This window comes from Nyctereutes procyonoides, unplaced genomic scaffold (assembly GCF_905146905.1).
Source record: "Nyctereutes procyonoides isolate TBG_1078 unplaced genomic scaffold, NYPRO_anot_genome, whole genome shotgun sequence".
NCBI classification, from domain to species: Eukaryota; Metazoa; Chordata; class Mammalia; order Carnivora; family Canidae; genus Nyctereutes; species Nyctereutes procyonoides.
The window spans coordinates 20,308,457-20,332,901 of NW_026575034.1; the positions used below are offsets into that span (position 1 = coordinate 20,308,457).

At 39.6% G+C, this 24,445-nt stretch overlaps 1 protein-coding gene across 1 annotated transcript; it reads right to left on the reverse strand.

The window, feature by feature from the left end:
• Positions 1 to 18,794: 18,794 nt before the first annotated feature.
• Positions 18,795 to 21,685, reverse strand: LOC129505004 (olfactory receptor 10A5). The gene is made up of 2 exons (XM_055317930.1): positions 21,673 to 21,685; positions 18,795 to 19,750 (listed from the first exon to the last, which is right to left on the reverse strand). Exons 1-2 carry the CDS (start codon positions 21,680 to 21,682, stop codon positions 18,795 to 18,797), a joined length of 966 nt encoding a protein of 321 aa, XP_055173905.1. The 5' UTR covers positions 21,683 to 21,685.
• Positions 21,686 to 24,445: the final 2,760 nt, after the last annotated feature.

Consider the following 24,445-nt stretch of genomic DNA (forward strand, 5'->3'; position numbering starts at 1 on the left):
AGAAAATAAGCAGTTGCATAGAAAATGGGCTTTAGAAATCTGAACAAGTTTTGGCTGTACATTAAGCCAGGCAGGCATGGAATAAGATAGAACAAACCCCCCAAAAAGCAATTATTAGGGAGGCCACGTAAAGCAGCAAGATTTGGGAATTCCAGTCATCCAGAATGGAGGAGCTTCATTGAAAACTCCTGGTAATGAGTTGCTACCTCTCTGAGGACAGATCTTTGGAATAAAACTGTGATGAATACTGTAAACTTCAATATATATATATAACAATAGGTATGGCAAAAAATCAAATAGAATATATAAAATGGAATAATAAAAGTACTCAAACAGAAGGCAAGAAAGAGGTAAAAAGCAAGGAATACATGGGAAAAATAGAAAGCAAATAACAAGTTGGTAGACTTAAACCCAATTTTATTCATAATTCTATTAAAACTAAATGGATAAAACATCCTAATTAAATGGTGAAGTAAGAGGATTCTAAGCTTGCCTTGTCCCATGGATACAACTAGGCACACTTACAACCTTAAATAACACAGAAAATGACCTGAAGAACAGCAGAACAAACTCCACAACTACATGTAGAAAAGAGGCCACACTGAGAGAGGTAAGAAGGGTGAACACACCAGTTGGGAATGAAATGGACCATGGCAGTCCACAGTGGGGAGGCAACCAGTGATGCAGAGAAAGGCAAAAAACAGACTGTCACACCAGAGAGCTTGTTCTGGAAAGACAAAACCACATAACATTTGGTCTTGAAAGTGAGAGGGACCAAGCCTTGTGAGTTCTCCCAACCAGTGTGACTTACAGACTAAAATTAAAAAAAAAATTGGCAGACTGGGCTCTAAAAGAGCCCAGGTGGATTAGGAAGCAGTGTCCCAACCACCTAAAGAGATAGCACAACACACAGCCAGGGAAGATATAGCATGGAAATAATAGTTTGAAAAATACTGGGGCCAGAGAGGAGGTGGAGTGATTACTTATCTCAGAGCATGCCACAGAAAGGCAGGGATCACAGGGAGGCCCCCTTTAAGAACAAAGGAGCTGGCAGGTACCATTTTCCTTTCTCACTACTCAGCATAAACACAGGGCCACTGGTGGGAAACAACACAGTGCTGACACTCGCTACCTAACTTGCTTACACCCACGTGTTGGCAGTTCCTCCTTCACAGTCACACTTGCCTCAGTCTTGGCTCCATGGGATCCCTCCACAGAAGACCAGCACAAAGCCCACCCACACGTCATCTCCTGACCCACATATTTTGTAGGACCTCAGTTCTGGCAGCAGCACCAGCAGGTCTCATTTCACAAGCAGACCAGTGCACACCCTGTTAAAATGTGCTCCAATGTCTGGAGACTAAACACTGCCCAGACAAGGCAAAGAGAGCCTCTGCAGACTACCAGACTGAAGGGGAAAAGTGGCCATGACTCAACAGTAGGGCATAAGCAAAACAGATAAAGGATACTTCCTGAGGCATCAGGTCCTGGAGAACAAGAAACACTGCACTGCAGGACATATAGGGCCTCTTCTTCATAAAGCCATTACTTTTTAAAAAGATTTTATTTATTTATTTGACAGATAGAGAGACAGAGAGGGAGGGCACAAGCAGGCAGAGTGACAGGCAAAGAGAGAAAGAAGCGAACTCCCCGTTGAGCAAGCAAGGAGCCCAATGCAGGGCTTGATCCCAGAACCCCAGGGTGAATGACTAGAGCTGGAGACTGACGTTTAATGAGCTGAGCCACCCAGGTGCCCCATAAAGCCATTACTTTTAGGAGCAGGAGATGTAGCTGACATTCAAAATGAAGACACAAAGGAATATATACTGAATGAGACAACAGGACTAAATCACAGCAAAAGACTAAGCAAAACAGATATTACTCACCACTTTTATTTAACATGATACTGGAAGTCCTAGCCTTACAGTAATCCAAAAAAAAGAAGTTAAAGGCACCCAAACCGGTAAGGAAGTAGTAAAACTTTCACTATTTGCTGATGACATGATACCATGTGTAGTAAACCATAAAGCCTCCACCTAAAAACTGCTAGAACTGATGAATGAATTCAGAAAGGTCACAGGATACAAAATCAATACCTAGTTCTGTTGCATTTCTATACACTAATAATTGAAGTAGCAGAAAGAGAAATTTGGAAACAATCCCATTTAGAATAAGATAAGGACCCAAGGAATTAAGTTGACCAAGGGGGTGAAAGACCCATACTCTGAAAACTATAAAACATTGATGAAAAAAAGTGAAGATAACACAAGTGGAAAAATATTCTATGCTCATGGATTGGAAGAACAAATCCTTAAAATATCCGTACTACCCAAAGCAATCTACAGATTAAACACAATCTTTATAACAACAGCATTTTTCACAGAACTGATTCAAATAATGCTAAAAATCTCTATGGAACCACACAAGAACCTGAAGAGCCAAATCAATTCTGAGGAAGAAGAAAAACTGCAGGTACCACAGTCCCAGATTTTTAGATACACTGCAAAGCTCTAGTAACCAAAACAATATGGTATTGGCACAACAACAGACACAGAGATGTAGAGTGGAACAGACAGCCCAGACATAAACCCATCATTATATGGTGGATTAATCTTTGATCAAGGAGGCAAAAATATGCAATGGAAAACAGTTAGTCTTCACAAATAGTGTTGGGTAAATTTGACAGCTACATGCAAAAGAATGAAACCAGACCACTTTCTTACAACATACCATATGCAAAAAGAAACTCAAAATGAATTCAGAACCTAAATGTGAGATCTGAAATCATGAGAATCCTCGAAGAGAGCACAGGCAATGATTTCTCTGACTTTGACTATAGCAACATCTTTCTAGAAATGTCTTCTGAGGCAAGAGAAACAAAAGCAGAAATAAACTATTGGGACGACTTCAAAATAAAAATCTTCTGCACAGCAAAGGAGAAAATCAACAAAACTAAAAGACAGCCTATTGAATGGGTGAAGATATTTGCAAATGACATATCCAATAAAGGGTTATTATCCATATATATAAAGATTTTGTACAACTCAACATCATAACCAAAATACTCCAGTAAATAAATGGGCAGAAAATATGGACAGACATTCCCCCAAAGAAGACATACAGATGGCGGACAGACACATGAAGAGATGCCCAACATCGCTATTCATCAAGGAAATACAAACAAACCTACAATAAGAAATCACCTCACACCTGTCAGAATGGCTAAAATAAAAAACATAAGAAACAACAAGTGTTGGGGAGGATGTGGGGGGAAAGACCCCTCGTATACTGTTGGTGGGAATGCAAACTTGTGCAGCCATGTGGAAAATAGTATGGGGGGTTCTTCAAAAAATTAAAAGTAGAATTATCATATGATCCAGGATTCAGCCTGTGTGGGAAAGGACCTTCTAAGGATGCCATGAAAACCATAACCATTAAGTAAAGGTGGGTATAGTCTATTATAAAACAATGTAAAAATGAGTGGTTTAATAAAGAACATATACATTTAACATAGAAACAACAAATAGGAAACTAGGACATCAAAGAGCTTCTAAAAAGAATAAAAAGAATATCAATGAAAATGATGCCAACAGGATGTTACATAGCCAATTCATAGAAGGAATGCAAAGGCCCAAAAATTGTGTAAAGAATGTTCATTCTCACCTAAATAAACATAAAATAAAATAATTATTGTTTCTCTCACATTAGATTATCAAAGATGAAATAGATCTTACACTGTTGGTGGGAACGTGAAATGGTGCAGCCACTCTGGAAAACTGTGTGGAGGTTCCTCAAAGAGTTAGAAATAGACCTGCCCTACGACCCAGCAATTGCACTGTTGGGGGTTTACCCCAAAGATACTGATGCAATGAAACGCCAGGACACCTGCACCCCGATGTTTCTAGCAGCAATGTCCACAGTAGCCAAATGGTGGAAGGAGCCTCGGTGTCCATTGAAAGATGAATGGATAAAGAAGCTGTGGTCCATGTATACAATGGAATATTCCTCAGCCATTAGAAACGACAAATACCCACCATTTGCTTCAACGTGGATGGAACTGGAGGGTATTATGCTGAGTGAAGTAAGTCAATCGGAGAAGGACAAACATTATATGTTCTCATTCGTTTGGGGAATATAAATAATAGTGAAAGGGAATATAAGGGAAGGGAGAAGAAATGTGTGGGAAATATCAGAAAGGGAGACAGAACATAAAGACTCCTAACTCTGGGAAACGAACTAGGGGTGGTGGAAGGCGAGGAGGGCGGGGGGTGGGGGTGACTGGGTGGCGGGCACTGAGGGGCGCACTTGATGGGATGAGCACTGGGTGTTATTCTGTAAGTTGGCAAATTGAACACCAATAAAAAATAGATTTATTATTAAAAAAAGAAAAAGAAATCACCCACTGTATTTTTGGAATGGGACAAACAGACATGGAAAATGTAGACATGTAACATCTATAAAATATCTCTAGACAGTTACCTAAAAATATTAAAAATCTATGAAATGGATTTGCCTTTTTTCTGAATTTGTTATTTTTAGGACTTTACATTTCAGAAAGAATTACAGGTATGCATGAAACTTTGCTTTAAAGAGTATTCACATATAGGATTGTTTCTAGGATAAAATAACTTACAGTCTAACAATAGGTGATGGGCAAAAGAAATTATTGCTTTCAGATATAATCTATACCATGTAGAGAAATGGGTAACTGTAAAGATGTGTGAATCATACAGACACAGGTTGAATCCTTTCCCCCTATTTCATAGCTCTGTGGCCTTGACCAGTTGATTTAGCCCCTTTATGCTTCTGTTTTCCAGTGTGAATTGGTTATAACACCACAAGTTCATAGTATGGATGTAAAGATTAAGTTAAGAACTTAATGGAAAGTAGTGTGCACAACGTCTGACAGCTCCATTGAAAGAAATGGCTACTGTGATCATGATGCACTAACTTTAAGCCATTAAAATAAAGTAGATCTACATTTTCCATAGAAAGATGTTGCTCACACTGTTGAGTTTTAAAAATGGGTTTGACAAGGATGAAATAATATGTATGATTCACACATATAGGGCATATGAGGGTATGTATATTTGTGTGTCATATATGTTTCTGTCCCTCTAGAGATGATTCCATTAAATAATATAAAAATAGTGAAAGGGAATAACGGGGAAAGAAGAGAAAATGAGTGAAAATATTAGTGAGGGTGACAAAACACGAGAGACACCTAGCTCTGGGAAACGAACAAAGGGTAATGGAAAGGGAGGTGGGCAGGGGGTTGGGGTGACCAGGTGATGGGCACTGAGGGGGCACTTGGTGGGATGAGCACTGGATGTTATGCTATATGTTGGCAAATTGAACTCCAATAAAAAAATATAAAAAATAATAATACCCTTACCTCATTGATAAACTCTTAACCTACAACAAAAACTTAGCATCCACGTAGAGATTGTATGGTATATTTAAAGAATGATTATTTATCCCTAGAAGGTAGGATTTGTAATGTGTATACACAGATTGGGAAGGCCTGCACCAGGACAGCAATAAAAATCAGTAGAAAAGGAGGTAAATGAGATGAAATGTAGTATTCTTTATATTCCAAAGAAGGCCAGGGAATTATTTTCATAGTCTTAAAGATTTCATTTAACTTTGTCATCTTTACTAATTAATTAAACAATGATGCTGGTTTATCAAATTTGCAGAAAAAAAAACAAAGAGGAAAAATCAGAGTGGAAGATACAATAAAGAGAATAGAAGTTATATGAAATCAGGGAACAGAAGCTAAGAGAACAGAAATCTAGAGATGTGGAAAAAAAACAAGGAAGAAATACAGGAAGATATATGAAAGTATTGCTCTGTCCCCAAATCAAAGGGACAGGCAATGCATCTTTCATCCTCTGAGGCCCTAATAATATTAATTCTATTATATAGTCTTTCCAGATATTTTCTCTTAGTTACTGTGTCTCACACAGTCACATTGCATACATGGCATTGTTCCTTGTCATATGCACACATCACATGCTACATATACTCACTCTCACCTTCACAATATCTTATATAAACACACAGACATCCAACACCACAGATATACTCACTGAAGTATTTCATACTCTAATTTATATACCCTCATGGCCACCATATCTTTCACAACAACCAAAGACGTCCCAGAGTGGGTACTGAGCCAACTGGATACTGACCAAGGCTGGGTGTTGTGGGAACCCACATGCCTGACCTTGTGTGAAGGATACCACACTATGGGATGTTTGCCCGAGGGCACCTGTAGTGGGCGCTAGTATCCTCTTCAGGGCTAGAAGGCCAGCACTGCCTGTAACTGGACTCACACCCTACTGTCTACCCTAACTCACCAGGGGCTTGGAGGCAGCAGTTCTGGCCTTCCTAGAACGCTGTACTACGCAGTCCTGATTCCTTCATATCTCCTAGACCCGGAGAGGACGCAAGAGCAAGGAGCTCTTGACCGGGTTCCTTGAAGCAAGATTCCTGTTTCCTTCTAGCCCCTTGTCTGTTCAGTGGGAGAGGGTGGGACAAATGTAAGCTGAGGCAAACATGATGCTGAAGGCCTGACCAAGGAGGCAAAGGGAGAATCAGGCAGTTGCTTCTCCACAGCAAGAAGCACAACCTCTGTGATCTCTCTGGAAGGAGCCCTATACCTGAAGAAGAAAGTCTGGGAAAGCATTTTTGGGCTGGGATCCTGGAGAAGAGTGGGAATAGAATTGTTGTCTCTGGGTGGCTAGCAAGGAACATTGATCTGCAAGAACGCAAATGTCAAAATTTATCTTTCCCAATGCCATGCCCACCTCACAACCCCCAATGGGTACTAAGATTCCTATGGCCTGAGGCCCATCACCTGCTTGTCCACTCTCACCTGGGGGCATAGAGGAGGCAGAAACTGGCATTCAGATCCCTGGTGAAGGATCAAGTGTGGGAGGGAATGATGTCTGCAGCCTCCAGATCCAGTCTGGAAGGACAGCACCGGTCGTGGGTTGGCCCCTAAGCAATGCCTCCCGCGGCTGCACTCCAGTCATCCTAGAAGTCTGACTCCACCCCAAGCCTTTCTGCCTTACTCAACTCCAGGTACAAACTCCAATTCTCCTAGGTCCCACTCCTGAACAGGGAGCATTTTTCCTTCAAGGATCTATTTAAAGCTGAGGTCCTGAGAGTATGTAAACAGGGCATTCCCTGGAGCTTGAGAAGCCCTCAACCTGATTACCTTTCCATCCTCTGAGACATCCTAGGGCACTCGGTGTTCTATTTGAGGTCACAGGCTGAAGTCTCTAACTCATACTAGCACCCTTCATTCAAACCTTACACCAATAGCATTCCAGATAGCCTCAGCGGATATCTCGGGGTTCACAAGTCATTAAACTTGTGTTTTCACAAGTATGGCAATGAAAAGAAATAAAAATAAATAGATATTGGAGTGTCTGCATGCCAACTTTCTGAGTACTACAAACTTAATTGCAAGGGCTCATAGTTTCATTTTTGTTTACTGTTGTTTTAATGTCATATGTTCACCTTATATGGTGGCGTTCATTTGGTTAGCAGGGTCTTAATATCAACATGATAGTAGGTGTTCTGGGTGGGCTCTTCTATTAAAGTTGTTAATATACTGGACATAAAAGCAAAGCTTTCCTTTGGTGGGAATAATTCACAAAGGGCAGTCTTAAGGAATGAGACTTTTAAACTATTATGACTTTGGTTTGGCCACATGAAAAAGGAACTACTCCTAAAACTCTCTCAAGCTAATGAAAACATTTGTTAAAGGTAAATTTCAGATCCAAATGATGCATTCATATTATCCAAAGGTCCAAAATTGTAAGAGAAAAAAGGTGGAAGAATCAGATTATTATATGGTAGTATAGATATTTGGGTTCAAGGAAATTCCCTGAGGCTGTTAATCCCCCAGTCATATTCCTGTGGCAATATCATTTCAGCAAACATCATTTATCACATTAAAGAAATGCTATTAATTTGAATTTTATTGTTTTATTGGTTTTGTGGTTTGACTTACACATTATTTATGGTTTTTTTTTAATTCACAGCACATACACACCTAACTTATTAAAAATAAATGATAATGTTCCATGGTAGAAATGTGCTGTAACATCTAACCATATCCATGCGAATGGATATACAGATTTTTCCAATCTTCAGACATTAAAACAGTGCCAAAAGAGAACTTTATTGAACATACATCTTTGTGTCCTTCTCAACTCTATTTGAAACATATATTCCTGGGGTTTAACTACAGGATCTAAGAATTCCTTTAAAATATACAATATATATTGTATTGCCCTTTTAAAATTGTATTATTCTACAAAATATTGCAAAAAAGTTCCTACTTAGTACAATATTACTACCACTTGGCATTATGAAACTCTTCAATTTTGTTAATCCATTAGGTCAAAAAAATGGTATCTCCCTGTTAATTTATTTTATTTTTAATTTTTTAATTTATTTATGATAATCACAGAGAGAGAGAGAATGAGAGAGAGAGAGAGAGAGGCAGAGACATAGGCAGAGGGAGAAGCAGACTCCATGCACCGGGAGCCCAACATGGGATTTGATCCCGGGTCTTCAGGATCGCGCCCTGGGCCAAAGGCAGGCGCTAAACTGCTGTGCTACCCAGGGATCTCTCCCTGTTAATTTATTTTTTTTTAATTATTTATTTATTTATTTATTTATTTATTTATGATAGTCACAGAGAGAGAGAGAGAGAGAGAGGAGAGAGAGGCAGAGACACAGGCAGAGGGAGAAGCAGGCTCCATGCACCGGGAGCCCGACGTGGGATTCGATCCCGGATCTCCAGGATCGTGCCCTGGGCCAAAGGCAGGCGCCAAACCGCTGCGCCACCCAGGGATCCCTCCCTGTTAATTTATTATATGATACTTTAATTATAATTGAGGATGTGCATAATTGTATAGTTTATTGATCATTTCATTTCCCATTTCTTCTGTGAAGTGACTGTGTATTTTCCTTCCTACTTTTCTTTTATTGGGCTCTTCAACTTTCATTGCTGGGTAAAACCCTTGAATATTATGAATAATGGACTCTTTGATTTTGTATTAAAATAAGTCTTTTTCTACTTTGCCAGTTGATTTATGGATTTTTGTATCACACATTTATAATTTAATATCTTTTCCCTATGACTTAATTTTGTGTTAATATTTGAAAGGTCTCTGTTAAAAGGTTATTATTTTTAAAAATCACCTAAGATTTTCATAGTTTTGCTTATATACATGGCTCTACATCTTGACACATCTAGAATTTATTCTTTTTTTTATTTCTAAAAAATATTTTATTTATTTATTTATTTATGAGAGACACAGAGAGAGAGGCAGAGACATACATCTAGAATTTATTCTGATGTAAAGAGTGCTATAGAGATCCTAGTTTGCTTGTGTTTTTTTTTTTTGAGATCCTAGTTTTTTTTTCCTCATATTGATCACTTAGCACCATTTACAGGAAAATTATTATCAATTTTAAGTGTCTTTTATAGGAGATACTAAACTCTTGCTAAATTTGGTCTATTTTTATACTATGTAATCTGTTTCTATGCTGACTTTGTATTTCTGTGCAAGTGCCATGCAATCAATTTCTCCTGGTTTTTGTGTGTGTGTTCTCAGGTGTGGAGAATGGAGTTAATTATATTAACCAGGATATGACATTTTTATGATTAGTGACTTTAAAGTCCCTTATTTATTTATTTATTTATTTATTTATTTATTTATGCATTTGTTTGCTTAATATACACCCATACCTCATTCCCACTGACTATAACCATTTAATGTATATGATACTATTATTTTCCTCAAAAAATGATTTTCTGTTTGTTCATATTTTTACTTTACATAAATGATATTGTGTTATATGCCTCTTTGTTTACGTTTTTTCACTTGACTGAGTCTTTAAGATCATTTAAAATACCAAATTACACAACGCCTTGCCAACACAAATAACAGAACCACAAATATTACAGAAATATACCATATGACTGTACCATTTTGTTTGAGAAATTTCTTGTGTCTATATTTAAGTGTGAGAATATGTACAGGCATAAGACTCAGTAATACCAGATTCCTGCCTAGAATGATTATACATTTTCCCAAGTGAAAGTGAGTGTTCCTCTCTTTTCTACTTTTGCCAACATTTTACAGTATCTGACTTTTCAAATTCTGCATGCCTAATATGAATAAATAGATATGGAGGGAGGGGCAAGATGGTGGAAGAGTAGGGTCCCCAAGTCACCTGTCCCCACCAAATTACCTAGATAAACTTCAAATCATCCTGAAAATCTACGAATTCGGCCTGAGATTTAAAGACAGAACAGCTGGAATGCTACAGTGAGAAGAGTTCGCACTTCTATCAAGGTAGGAAGACGGGGAAAAAGAAATAAAGAAACAAAAGGCCTCCAAGGGGGAGGGACCCCGCGAGGAGCCGGGCTAAGGCCAGGGCGAGTGTCCCCAGGACAGGAGAGCCCCGTCCTGGAGAAGCGGGAGCTGCACCAACCTTCCCGGGCGGAAAGGGGCCTGCAGGGAGTTAGAGCAGGACCCCAGGAGGGCGGGGATGTCCTTGGGCTCCCTGGGACACTAACAGACACCTGCGCGCGCAGGAGAGTGCGCCGAGCTCCCTAAGGGCTGCAGCGCGCACGGCGGGACCCAGAGCAGCTCGGAGGGGCTCGGGGGGTGGCTCCGCGGAGGGGTCTGCACGGCTCCCGGGAGCAGCTCGGTGGTGGCCGCTCTGGCAGAGGAAGAAGCTCCGTGTGGAGGGGGCTGCGCGGCTCCGGGAGCAGCTCCGAGGTGCTCGGGCGGCGGCTCCGCGGAGGGGGCTGTGCGGCCGGCAGCAGGAATCCAACAGTGCAGGCCAGGAGCACAGGGCACGGGGGACACAGGCCAGGATCCGGCCTCCCCCCGGGAAGGCAGAGGCCTGGAGGGACCAGGACAGGAGGACGCTCCTGCCCCGAGCTGAGCAGATCAGCGGCCCCACCCCGGAGCATCCAGGCCCTGCAGACAGAAAGCTCTGGAGTTACTGCGGGAACTGACTCCAGGGCTCCAGAGCTGGCCGCCACCACAGTGCTTGTTGCTCCCGGGACCTCACGGGGTAAACAAACCCCACTGAGCCCTGCACCAGGCAGGGGGCAGAGCAGCTCCCTCAAGTGCTAACACCTGAAAATCAGCACAGCAGGCCCTTCCCCCAGAAGACCAACTAGACGGACAAGTTCCAGGGGAAGTCAAGGGACTTAAAGTATACAGAATCAGAAGATACTCCCCCAGTGTTGTTTTTTGTTTTTTGTTTCTTTTGCTTTTTGATTTCTGTTTTCTTCCCCCACCCTTTTTTCTTTCTCTTCTCTTTTTTCCTTCCTTTTTTCTTTTTTCTTTATCTCTTTTCTTTCCCTCTTTCTCTCCTCTCTTTTTCTCATTTTCCCAATACAACTTGTTTTTCGCCACTCTGCACTGAGCAAAATAACTAGAAGGAAAACCTCACCTCAAAAGAAACAGAAACACTCCTCTCTCCCACAGAGTGACAAAATTTGGATTACAATTCAATGTCAGAAAGCCAATTCAGAAACACTATTATAAAGCTACTGGTGGCTCTAGAAAAAAGCATAAAGGACTCAAGAGACTTCATGACTGCAGAATTTAGATCCAATCAGGCAGAAATTAAAAATCAGTTGAATGAGATGAAATCCAAACTAGAAGTCCTAACGCCGAGGGTTAACGAGGTGGAAGAACACGTGAGTGACAAGAAGACAAGTTGATGGCAAAGAGGGAAACTGAGGAAAAAAGAGACAGACAATTAAAAGACCATGAAGACAGATTAAGGGAAATAAACGACAGCCTGAGGAAGAAAAACCTACGTTTAATTGGGGTTCCCGAGGGCGCCGAAAGGGACAGAGGGCCAGAATATGTATTTGAACAAATCCTAGCTGAAAACTTTCCTAATCTGGGAAGGGAAACAGGCATTCAGATCCAAGAAATAGAGAGCTCTCCCCCTAAAATCAATAAAAACCGTCCAACACCTCGACATTTAATAGTTAAGCTTGCAAATTCCAAAGATAAAGAGAAGATCCTTAAAGCAGCAAGAGACAAGAAATCCCTGACTTTCATGGGGAGGAATATTAGGGTAACAGCAGACCTCTTCACAGAGACCTGGCAGCCTAGAAAGGGCTGGCAGGATATATTCAGGGTCCTAAATGAGAAGAACATGCAACCAAAAATACTTTATCCAGCAAGACTCTCATTCAGAATGGAAGGAGAGATAAAGAGCTTCCAAGACAGGCAGGAACTGAAAGAATATGTGACCTCCAAACCAGCTCTGCAAGAAATTTTAAGGGGGACTCTTAAAATTCCCCTTTAAGAAGAAGTTCAGTGGAACAATCCACAAAAACAAGGACTGAATAGATATCATGATGACAGTAAACTCATATCTTTCAATAGTAACTCTGAACGTGAACGGGCTTAATGACCCCATCAAAAGGCACAGGGTTTCAGACTGGATAAAAAAGCAGGACCCATCTATTTGCTGTCTACAAGAGACTCATTTTAGACAGAAGGACACCTACAGCCTGAAAATAAAAGGTTGGAGAACCATTTACCATTCATATGGTCCTCAAAAGAAAGCAGGGGTAGCCATCCTTATATCAGATAAACTAAAATTTGCCCCGAAGACTGTAATGAGAGATGAAGAGGGACACTATATCGTACTTAAAGGATCTATCCAACAAGAGGACTTAACAATCCTCAATATATATGCCCCGAATGTGGGAGCTGCCAAATATATCCATCAATTCATAACCAAAGTTAAGACATACTTAGATAATAATACACTTATACTTGGTGACTTCAATCTAGCGCTTTCTACACTCAATAGGTCTTCTAAACACAACATCTCCAAAGAAACAAGGGATAAATGATACACTGGACCAGATGGATTTCACAAATATCTACAGAACTTTACATCCAAACTCAACTGAATACACATTCTTCTCAAGTGCACATGGAACTTTCTCCAGAATAGACCACATACTGGGTCACAAATCGGGTCTGAACCGATACCAAAAGATTGGGATCGTCCCCTGCATATTCTCAGACCATAACGCCTTGAAATTAGAACTCAATCACAAGAAGAAGTTTGAAAGAACCTCAAACACGTGGAGGTTAAGGACCATCCTGCTAAAAGATAAAAGGGTCAACCAGGAAATTAAGGAAGAATTAAAAAGATTCATGGAAACTAATGAGAATGAAGATACAACCATTAAAAATCTTTGGGATGCAGCAAAAGCAGTCCTAAGGGGGAAATACATCGCAATACAAGCATCCATTCAAAAATTGGAAAGAACTCAAATACAAAACCTAACCTTACACCTAAAGGAGCTAGTGAAAAAGCAGCAAATAGATCCTACACTCAGCAGAAGAAGAGAGTTAATTACGACTCGAGCAGAACTCAAAAAATTGAGACCAGAAGAACTGTGGAACAGATCAACAGAACCAGGGGTTGGTTCTATGAAAGAATTAATAAGATAGATAAACCATTAGCCAGCCTTATTAAAAAGAAGAGAGAGAAGACTCAAATTAATAAAATCATGAATGTGAAAGGAGAGATCACTACCAACACCAAGGAAATACAAACAATTTTAAAAACATATTATGAACAGCTCTAAGCCAATAAATTAGGCAATCTAGAAGAAATGGAAGCATTTCTGGAAAACCACAAACTACCATATTGGAACTGGAAGAAATAGAAAACCTGAACAGGCCAATAACCAGGAAGGAAATTGAAGCAGTCATCAAAAACCTCCCAAGACACAAAAGTCCAGGGCCAGATGGCTTCCCTGGGGAATTCTATCAAACATTTAAATAAGAAACCATACCTATTCTACTAAAGCTGCTTGGAAAGATAGAAAGAGATGGAATACTTCAAAACCCGTTCTATGAGGCCAGCATCATCTTAATTCCAAAACAGACAAAGACCCCACCAAAACGTAGAATTATAGACCAATATCCCTGATGAACACAGATGCAAACATTCTCAACAAGATACTAGCCAATAGGATCCAATAGTACATTAAGAAGATTATTCACCATGACCAAGTAGGATTTATCCCCGGGATGCAAGGCTGGTTCAACACTCGTAAAACAATGTGATTCATCGTTATCAGCAAGAGAAAAAACAAGAACCATGTGATCCTTTCAATAGATGCAGAGACAGCATTTGACAAAATACAGCATCCATTCCTGATCAAATCTCTTCAGAGTGTAGGGATAGAGGGAACATTCCTCAGCATCTTAACAGCCATCTATGAAAAACCCACAGCAAATCTCATTCTCAATGGGGAAGCACTGGGAGCCTTTCCCCTAAGATCAGGAACAAGACAGGGATGTCCACTCTCACCACTGCTATTCAACATAGTATTGGAAGTCCTAGCCTCAGCAATCAGACAACAAAAAGACATAAAAGGCATTCAAATTGGCAAAGAAGAAGTCAAACTCTCCCTCTTCGCCTATGACATGATACTCTACATAGAAAACCCAAAAGCCTCCACCCCAAGATCGCTAGAACTCATACAGCAATTTGGTAGCATGGCAGGATACAAAATCAATGCCCAGAAATCAGTGGCATTTCTATAAACTACCAATGAGACTGAAGAAAGAGAAATTAAGGAGTCAATCCCATTTACATTTGCACCCAAAAGCATAAGATACCTAGGAATAAACCTAACCAAAGAGGTAAAGGATCTATACCCTAAAAACTATAGAACACTTCTGAAAGAAATTGAGGAAGACACAAAGAGATGGAAAAATATTCCATGCTCATGGATTGGAAGAATTAATATTGTGAAAATGTCAATGTTACCCAGGGCAATTTACATGTTTAAGGAAATCCCTATCAAAATACCATGGACTTTCTTCAGAGAGTTAGAACAAATTATTTTAAGATTTCTGTGGAATCAGAAAAGACCCCGAATAGCCAGGGGAATTCTAAAAAAGAAAACCATATCTGGGGGCATCACAATGCCAGATTTCAGGTTGTGCTACAAAGCTGTGGTCATCAAGACAGTGTGGTACTGGCACAAAAACAGACACATAGATCAATGGAACAGAATAGAGAATCCAGAAGTGGACCCTGAACTTTATAGTCAACTAATATTCGATAAAGGAGGAAAGACGATCCACTGGAAGAAAGACAGTCTCTTCAATAAATGGTGCTGGGAAAATTGGACATCCACATGCAGAAGAATGAAACTGGACCACTCTCTTGCACCATACACAAAGATAAACTCAAAATGGATGAAAGATCTAAATGTGAGACAAAATTCCATCAAAATCCTAGAGGAGAACACAGGCAACACCCTTTTTGAACTCAGCCACGGTAACTTCTTGCAAGATACATCCACGAAGGGAAAAGAAACAAAAGCACACATTTCTTCTCCCTTCCCTAAGACTCCTAACTCTGGGAAACGAACTAGGGGTGGTAGAAGGGGAGAAGGGCGGGGGGTGGGAGTGAATGGGTGACGGGCACTGGGAGTTATTCTGTATGTTGGTAAATTGAACACCAATAAAAAATAATACCCTCCAGTTCCATCCACGTTGAAGCCAATGGTGGGTATTCTGAGTCCATTGTGAAAAAAATGCCTTTATGAATTAAAAAAGAAAATTTTTGTTTCATACTTCTGAGTTTAATTCCATTGTGTCTAATGATCAATGTTTTTGGATTTGTGTGTTTGGTTCAAACTACTCCTCTAGAAAAAATAAATGTATCAGAACTCACACTGCTGGGCAGGTGTTGAACTTGGAGAGATTGCAGTATGTTGAACTGAGCTCTAGATTTAGAGTTTCAGCAGTTATTTTTTCAATGACCATTTTTTAATGTTCTGATTAAAGACTTGGAGGTTTTTCTTGTCCCAAACACTCCAATGATGAAAAGCACTTCTAAAGGGCAGACTGTAGTAGACACTGTTGAAGTTTCTTCTCAATCTTCCTCAGTCACTTTGACTAGCTCTGAGCATCCTTTGTCAGTTTCTGCAAGCTTTACTTCTAATAGCTTGTACCTGAGAACTTCAGGTTCTCAGTTCTCTAGGGCACTGGGAGACAGTGGTGCCTGGGCGTTTTAATTCCCCCTCTTCCCTACCCCCACAGTCTGCCAATAGCCAGTGGATGAGTGAAAGGGAAATACAAAGGCCTACTTCTTATGGATGAAGCAGAACAAACTAAGCTTTATTTATGCTCTGGAGTTTCCTGCTGGATCAAGCTGAGTCTGGGATTGCACCCCAAATTATATTTTTGCTTAGCTTCTCCTCCATTCCAACTCTACTTTGGTCATTCATTTAATTACTTATCCTTAATAACTCATTTGCACTTGAGTCCTTGGCTCCACATCCAGTTCTGTGATAACCCGATGAAAGCGGCTGGTCCCAAGGCAAGATCAGTTACTGCAGTTTGGGAAGATGTTTCCCCAAATGATAAAAAGAGATTCATAACTGGGATGTGAAAGAAAAGGCTTGACCTTTCTATAAAAAAATCTTTCATAACTCTCTTATGGATCTCCTCCAGACTTTCAGAACACCTACACTCTGCTACAGGAATTGGCTTTGTTCTAGAATCAAATCCCCTCCCTTGAGCACAACCAATCTACCATCAAGTTCTATCAATCCTTCCTCTAAAAATTATTTACAAGTAATTTCTACTGATACTTGATAAATTTTACTCTCTATTCCAAGTCACCAGCATTTCTCAATTGGATTATCCATTCATTTATTCATCTTTCATAGACTATTGAAAAATTGGAGAGTAAGTTCATTATAATGTAAAGTTTGTATCAGGCAAAGCAAACCAGAATAGATAAAGTGATAACTTTCAACACTGAGGTCAATGTCATAAGACCTTGGCACTTCTTAGCTGTTTTAAAGAAATTTTAAAAGTATGCCTTTACTTGAGGTTCCATTCACAAAGAGAAGCATCTCTTGTTTTGTGTAGCTTTTGGCTCCTGGAAAGTGTCACTGACTCTCATGATCAGATAAGGGCTGCTCCATCTGGTTCAGAGCATCACACCATTTGCATAATCTCAGCACCACATACCCATTTACTAAATAAGCCATTATTTCATTCTATTGTTACTATGCATGTTTAATACTTACTCTAGCAACCTCTATCACTGAACTGCATGTCTGAGCAGTCTATGTTGCCTCTCTAAGTACTATCTGTATTTCTGTTAATCCTCTGGCTTCAGATTTGCATATATTCGGGGTGGTCTGCCCTAACCCTATTTTCCCATAGTATTTTCAGTGTAGAGTTCTTTAGAACATAAGTTTTTCAGGAATGTTCATGTCATATAAAACATTTCATTTCATTTTCAAAGAGTTACAGGTACATTGGGGGAAGACAAACATGTAAAAGCAAGTAAAGCATAGTATATATAAAATTTAACTTCTCTGTTGATAAAATTGGAATAGATACATGTAGGAAATAATAATTTATGCTGCTTGAGGGTTTGAAAGGTGAGATGGATCTGTCTAAAATAAAGATGGAAAGAACCTTTCCAGTAAACAGAGCATCAAACATCACCAGCTGCTAATCAACTCAACTATTATCTCAGAAGCCTCAATGAAACTCACAATTTTCTCTAATTTACTCAATTATTTTTCCATAGTCTTCAAAATTTATTTCCTTCAAGTTAAAATTTAAACTTTTTTTACCTATTAGTTAAGCAAAATTTCAAATTTGATAATAAATCTTATTGATGTAGCTGTGAGGAAACAAGAATCCTTGTAAAGTCCTGGTGGGAATGTAAAATGGTACAATCAATTTGGAGGGAAGTTTGCCAATATATAACAACATATTACACATGTTTACCCTTTGCCTAATTTCTAGATTTCCATTTGTCAGATATACTGGCAAAAATATGAAAATTCTGATATATAAAGCTATTTTTATAGCAAGATTTGTAATTGTAAAGACTTGCTAAGTAAGCTATGGTATACCTAGAAAAAGAGTACTATGAAATTATAAAAAGAATAAGAAATATTTTTGTGGTTAAAGAAGAGCTATGTTGAAGTTAGCTAGATCCATTTTAAATTTGATGAAAACAGAATCACAATAGAAATTTATAATATTATTCCAATGAAGTTTGAGAATCTGAATATGGGATAGAGAGGTAGCCCATGAAACCTTATCTCATTCTTCCTGGAAAAGACAGAGTAAGGAATAAAATAATTGTAGGCTATAAAGGTGTAAGTATGGGAATTATCAATACATTTTTCTATATTCATACCCATACCAGTGAGCTTCCAAGAACTACTTCAAGGCCATGTAAACCGAAGTAAGACAGTGATGAAAGTTGTACATTGGGAGGGATCATAGGATTTTCTATCTGATAAATGGAGTTAGATCTGCCCAAAGGAAGAGAAAGTGACATGATGATTTTTACTGATTTTGCCCTATATTAAATGTATTCCCACATTAGGATTATAAGCTGCTTCATGCTGTTCATAATATGGACAAAGGAATGCGAATATCTGGAATTACTTGGCACAAAATTGTGAAATACTAATACAAAATTATTTTATTTTTCATAAAATAAGGCTACAATGAGTACAGGAGTTTTTCAGGTGGTAGCAATAGTTCTAATCTACTTCTGTGCTCTATTCCCACCACTGAGCTTTTCCAGTAGTTATTTCAGCAGCTGGGTTTCATACCAACAGAGATGGGAAGAGAAGCAAAGGAAGCCTAGATAGGAAACTGGTTGCTCCCCATTCAGTACACTTTATTCTCATTTCTCAATGCCTATGGGATGCAGTTTCTAAGGCCTAAAGCCTTATGGAAGGTCCGGCCAAGGGCATTCTTCACTTCATTATTTCTCAAGCTATAAATGATGGGGTTCAACATGGGAGTCACAACAGTGTAGGACAATGACAGCAGCTTTTTGCTTTCAGGAGAATTATTGGATTTAGGCCGGAAGTAGGTGAGGCTTGAAGATACATAAAACAGGGACACAACAAGGAGGTGAGAGGAGCATGTAGAGAAGGCTTTATGTTTCCCTTTAGCCGATGGAATTTTGAGGATGGCAGCAGCAATGCGAGTGTAAGAGCACAGGATCAGCAAGCAGGGTGTCATGACGACCAGAATAGTTCCAACAATTGCATAGATCTCAAACAGTGCTGTGTCTGCACAGACCAGCCTCAGCACAGGTGGACTGTCACAGAAGAAGTGGTTCACCTTGTTGGTGCCACAGAATGGAAAACTGAAGAGCCACGTGGTCTGCACGGTAGCAACAGGAAAACCTGGTAACCAAGAAGCGACAGCCAATTTGGCACGTGTCCTTTGGTTCATGATGACTGGGTAGTGCAAGGGACTACAGATGGCTACATAGCGGTCATATGCCATGGTGGCCAGGAGGAAGCATTCAGCAACTCCAAAGAAGAAGAAGAAATACATCTGTGTGGCACAGCCAAGAAAGGAGATGGTTGTGTCCCAGGCAAGCAGGGTCCCCAGCATCTTGGGCACAATGACTAGGTTGAAGCCAATCTCCATGAAGGACAAGTTCCTGAGGAAGAAGTACATGGGACTGTGCAGCATGGGATCAGCCAAAGTAACCAGAATGATGAGGGTGTTTCCCATCAGGGTGACCAGGTAGATGATTAGGAATGTCAGGAAGAGTAACAATTGTATTTCAGTAGGTAGAGAAGAGAAGCTCATGAGGATAAATTCCTCAACTCTTGTCCAGTTTCCTCCAGCCATAGAAATGAATCCCGGCTGTGGTCTTGGAGAGAGATTCTTGACTGTAAGTGTCAGAATCTGGGTTTGTTTTTCAGACTCCCTTTTAGTGTAAGGAAAGAGGCAAGGTCAGGATCTCATTTGGAAGAGGAAGGGCCTTGTGTTGTCTAAGAATAAAGACACTAGGAAGAATGGCCAGAGCCCGAGTCTGGAATGTGTAATAGTTCATTACTTCCTACTGTTACTCTTTTTTATGACATATTTTCTGCCTTTTTTTTTTACCATATTTGTGAAAACAAACAAGACTATATCGACTCACACCCATTTACAATTGCACACTTAATAACTTTGAGGTGGGGTTGGTGTGTACTCTCCCATGTTCACTGTGGCATTATTCACCATAGCTAAGTCATGGAAACAACTTAAATGTATTGGTGGTTGAATGGATACAATGGAATATTACTCAGCCATTAGAAATGACAAATACCCACCATTTGCATTGATGTGGATGGAACTGGAGGGAATTATACTGAGTGAAATAAGTCAATTGGTGAAGGACAAACATAATATGGTCTCATTCATTTGGGGAATATAAAAAATAGTGAAAAGGAATAAAGGGGAAAGGAGAAAAAGTGAGTGGGAAATATCGGAGAGGGAGACAGAACATAAGAGACTCCAACACTGGGAAACGAACAAGGGGTGGTAGAAAGGGAGGAGGGCGGGGGGTTGGAGTGACTGGGTGGTGGGCACTGAGGGGGGCAAATGATGGGATAAGCACTGGGTGTTATTCTATATGTTGGAAAATTGAACACCAATATAAATAAATTAAAAAATAAAATATTACATTATATCCATACATAGAAAAACTGAAGCTATATTCATATAAATGCCACAATCTTAGTACTGTGATGATAAATGTTTCAAATTTCTTCTTTGGATTTCATATATACCACATTATTCATCTTAATGATGTATTATTTTGTATGGAGATAAACACATATATTATTGAGAATACAATACTTTTGTAACTCAAACAACTCTTTCTTTAGGTTTCTTTCTTTCTTTTTTTTTGAAATATACTCTATGCCCAACATGGGGTTTGAACTTATGACCCCAAGATCAAGAGTCACATGCTCTCCCAACTGAGCCACCCAACTGCCCCTGTAACTCAAAATGAACTCTTAAAATGTTTAAATACAAATGATAAACTTGGAATGGTATTTGTAGTTATTCAACAACAAATTAAAAACTTCTAGTGATTTGTAATGATGTCATACACCTCATTAAAGAAAAACATTATCTCAGGATGCCTGGGTGGCTCAGTGGTTAAACGTCTGCCTTCAGCTCAGGGCGTGATCCTGGAGTCCCAGGATTTAGTCCCACCTTGGGCTCCCTATATGGAGTCTGCTTCTCCCTCTGCCTATATCTCTGCCTCTCTCTCTCCCTCTCTCTGTATCTCTCGTGAATAAATAAATAAAATCTTTTTTAAAAAAACATTATCTCTGGCCACAAAAACTAGAGGCCACAAAGATTCAGTTTGCCAATAATGCCAATAAGGAAGAAACATATAAGGATGCCTGGGTGGCTCAGTGGTTAAGACTCTGCCTTAGGCTCAAGGAGTGACCCTGGAGTTCCAGGATGGTGTCCCACATCGGGATCTCTACATAGAACTTCTACCTCTGCTTGTGTCTCTGCCTCTCTTTTTCTGTGTCTCTCATGAATAAATAAATAAAATCTTTTTTTATAAATTTATTTTTTATTGGAGTTCAATTTGTCAACATAGAGAATAACACCCAGTGCTCATCCCATCAAGTGCCCACCTCAGTGCCTGTCACCCAGTCACCCCCACCCCCCGCCCACCTCTCCTTCCCCCACCCCTAGTTGTTTCCCAGAGTTACGAGTCCTTCATGTTCTGTCTCTCTTACTTTATAGTTTTTTTTTAAAAAAGGAAGAAGCATATAAAGTAATTCAATTTTCCCAGTAGTAGAAAGAAATAAAAATTAAACAATTCTGTGAATAACACAGAAATTCAGTTTTTCTCATCAAACTTAGAAAAGTGAAAATAATCATAAAGCTCAATGCTAAGGAGAGGGATAGTATAGATTTGGCTGTATATCAACATATTTTTTTTCTAAAAAGCAACAGTTGGATTTTCAGCAAGACACACAATACAAATACAGAACAGTTCTTAGCTCTTACCTTTTGCAACCAGGTACCTTGATCTCCACCAATGCTGAGTTTCTTATCATTTATTTTTTTTTTATTTTATAAATTAATTTTTATTGGTGTTCAATTTACCAACATACAGAATAACACCCAGTGCTCATCCCGTCAAGTGTCCCCCTCCGTGCCCGTCACCCATTCACCCCCACCCCCCGCCCTCCTCCCCTTCCACCACCTCTAGTTCTTTTCCCAGAGTTAGAAGTCTTTATGTTCTGTGTCCCTTTCTGATATCTCCCACACATTGATAACTACTTTGCTTCATGGTTCTACACCAGAGGTCAACAAAGTTTTTTCTGTAAAGGGCCAGATATAAAATATTTTAGGCTTTGTGGATCATGTGTTCTCTGTGGCAGCTGCTCAATATCTAAACTAATGCACGTGCTCTCGCACACACACACACACACACACGCTTAAAATACCTAATCCACAGATAAACAAATAGGCATTGGGCATACATACTAATATTCACAATACCCAAACAAATGAGCATACTTGAATTCTAATAAAATAGATTTATAGTCATCAAAATTTGAATTTCATGTAATTTTCAGATATTATACACTATTTTTTTTTATTTATTTCACCACTTAATAAATTTAAAAGTCCAGGGACACCTGAGTGGCTTAGTGGGTTAAGAGTCTGCCTTCAATGTAGGCCAAGCCCCACATCGACTCCCTGCTCTGCAGGGAGCTTGCTTATCCCTCTCCCTCTGCCTACAATTCCCCTTGCTTATGCTCTATCTCTGTCAAATAAATAAATGAAATGTTTATTTTTTTTATTTTTTTTTACACTCAGAGTAAATGAAATGTTTAAAAACATTTTAGCTCTGCCATGTAAAACGGGACTAGTTGGATTTTGCCCATGGGTTGTAGTTGGCCAATCTCTGCTCTAATGGCTCTGCATATAACATTATCTGGGTTTGTTCATGCCACCTTTTCTACCTAGAAAACTTCTTCCTTCCCATTGTCAAAACTCAGATACGTTTCCAAATAGGCTTATCCCTGGGTACTTTTTTAAATACTTGTTATTCAGTATGTTTTAATTAGCTATGAATACCAGAATTTCCCAGCTTAATCTGCAAGGTCCTTCTAGCCAGAAACTGCTCACTATGTACAGGCATAAGAGGAAATTGAGGTCTAGGGAAGAGAGAAACTGATGAGACCTTACCAGTGTGGATGCAGGAATAGAATGAGGTGCCCCTCCAAACCTTGCCAAACTTGGTCCAGGTGTACATCTGAACGTAGAGAAGAGACCTTGACTGACCTGGTCCTTGGAGGGAGGCTTACGTGTACCCACTAGGGAGATCTGTCATGTTCAGCTCTGCCTGACACCCATACTTCATGCCTGACCTTGACTATTTGAAGAGCTCTGGTTCTGCTGTCAGAAGAACCGGAAGAACCAGAGAAGTCTTATTCTCTATCCTGGAGGAGCCATTAATGGCTGGACCTGAAACTAGGTCCCTTCTGACTTCTTTGTCAGGCCCAAGTGAGCCAATTACCTGGGTTGGCCATACTCCCAGTCCTGAATTCGGAGAGTTATTCCCAGCTGTGTATTTTTTGTACTCAGGGCCAGCTGAAGGGCTGGCATCTGTATTTCCCCCCAGGTATAATTGGGTTCACCTTGGCTCCTCTTCCTTCCCTTCCTCAAGGGTCATGACCTTTCTTGGATCCACTGTCCTTTGGGGCCCTAAGGAATATCAGATGCCAATAGGATAAAGTTCATGGAACAAAATCCATACTCTAGGAATGCAGCATTGTGTAGAGAAAAGAAGAAAAGTTTTGGATTCTGAGAGACTTCAGTTTAATTCAGGCACTGCATCTCTCTGATTTGTGATGCTTAGCAATTTTGTTAGGCTCTCTAAATTTCACTTTCTATATTGATAAGACAAAGACAACATGTTGATTTTATAGCATTGATATGATTAGATGGATATATTATTAGCTTTAATGTTAATAAATTATACAACAGCATGTGTATTCATATCTTCTATGAATATAATGTTCCCACAGCCTTTCATATAGCCAATAATTGTTCATCAGCAAATATGTATTGAGTGGTAACTACATGCTGGGAATTGTTCTAGACCCTGAGAAAGAAATGGACAAAACAAAATCTCTATGCTCCTAAAGTTTTCATTGGAATGGGGGAAGCCAGGCATTGAACAAATAAACATTAAGCGTATAAGAATAAGTAGTTGTAAAAAAACAAGATCCAAGTGGGAAGAAATAAGAAACTGCTGAGAAAAAGGACTCAGTCAAGTAGACTGCCTTTATTATTTTTTTAGACCTCCTATAATATAACATGTTTTTGTTGGTATATTTTTGTTTTGCTTTTGTTGTTTTTGCTAATACTAGGCTTGGTAAGGAAGTTGAAAAAACTGAGGATGTATCCCTTGTCCAAAGACTGATCAAGTGAATTGAGGCTGTTTGTTTTTGAATGGGCCAGTGAGCAAAATAAGATAGAGATAGTGGTACAATCAAGCAATTTTAGGCAAAAAA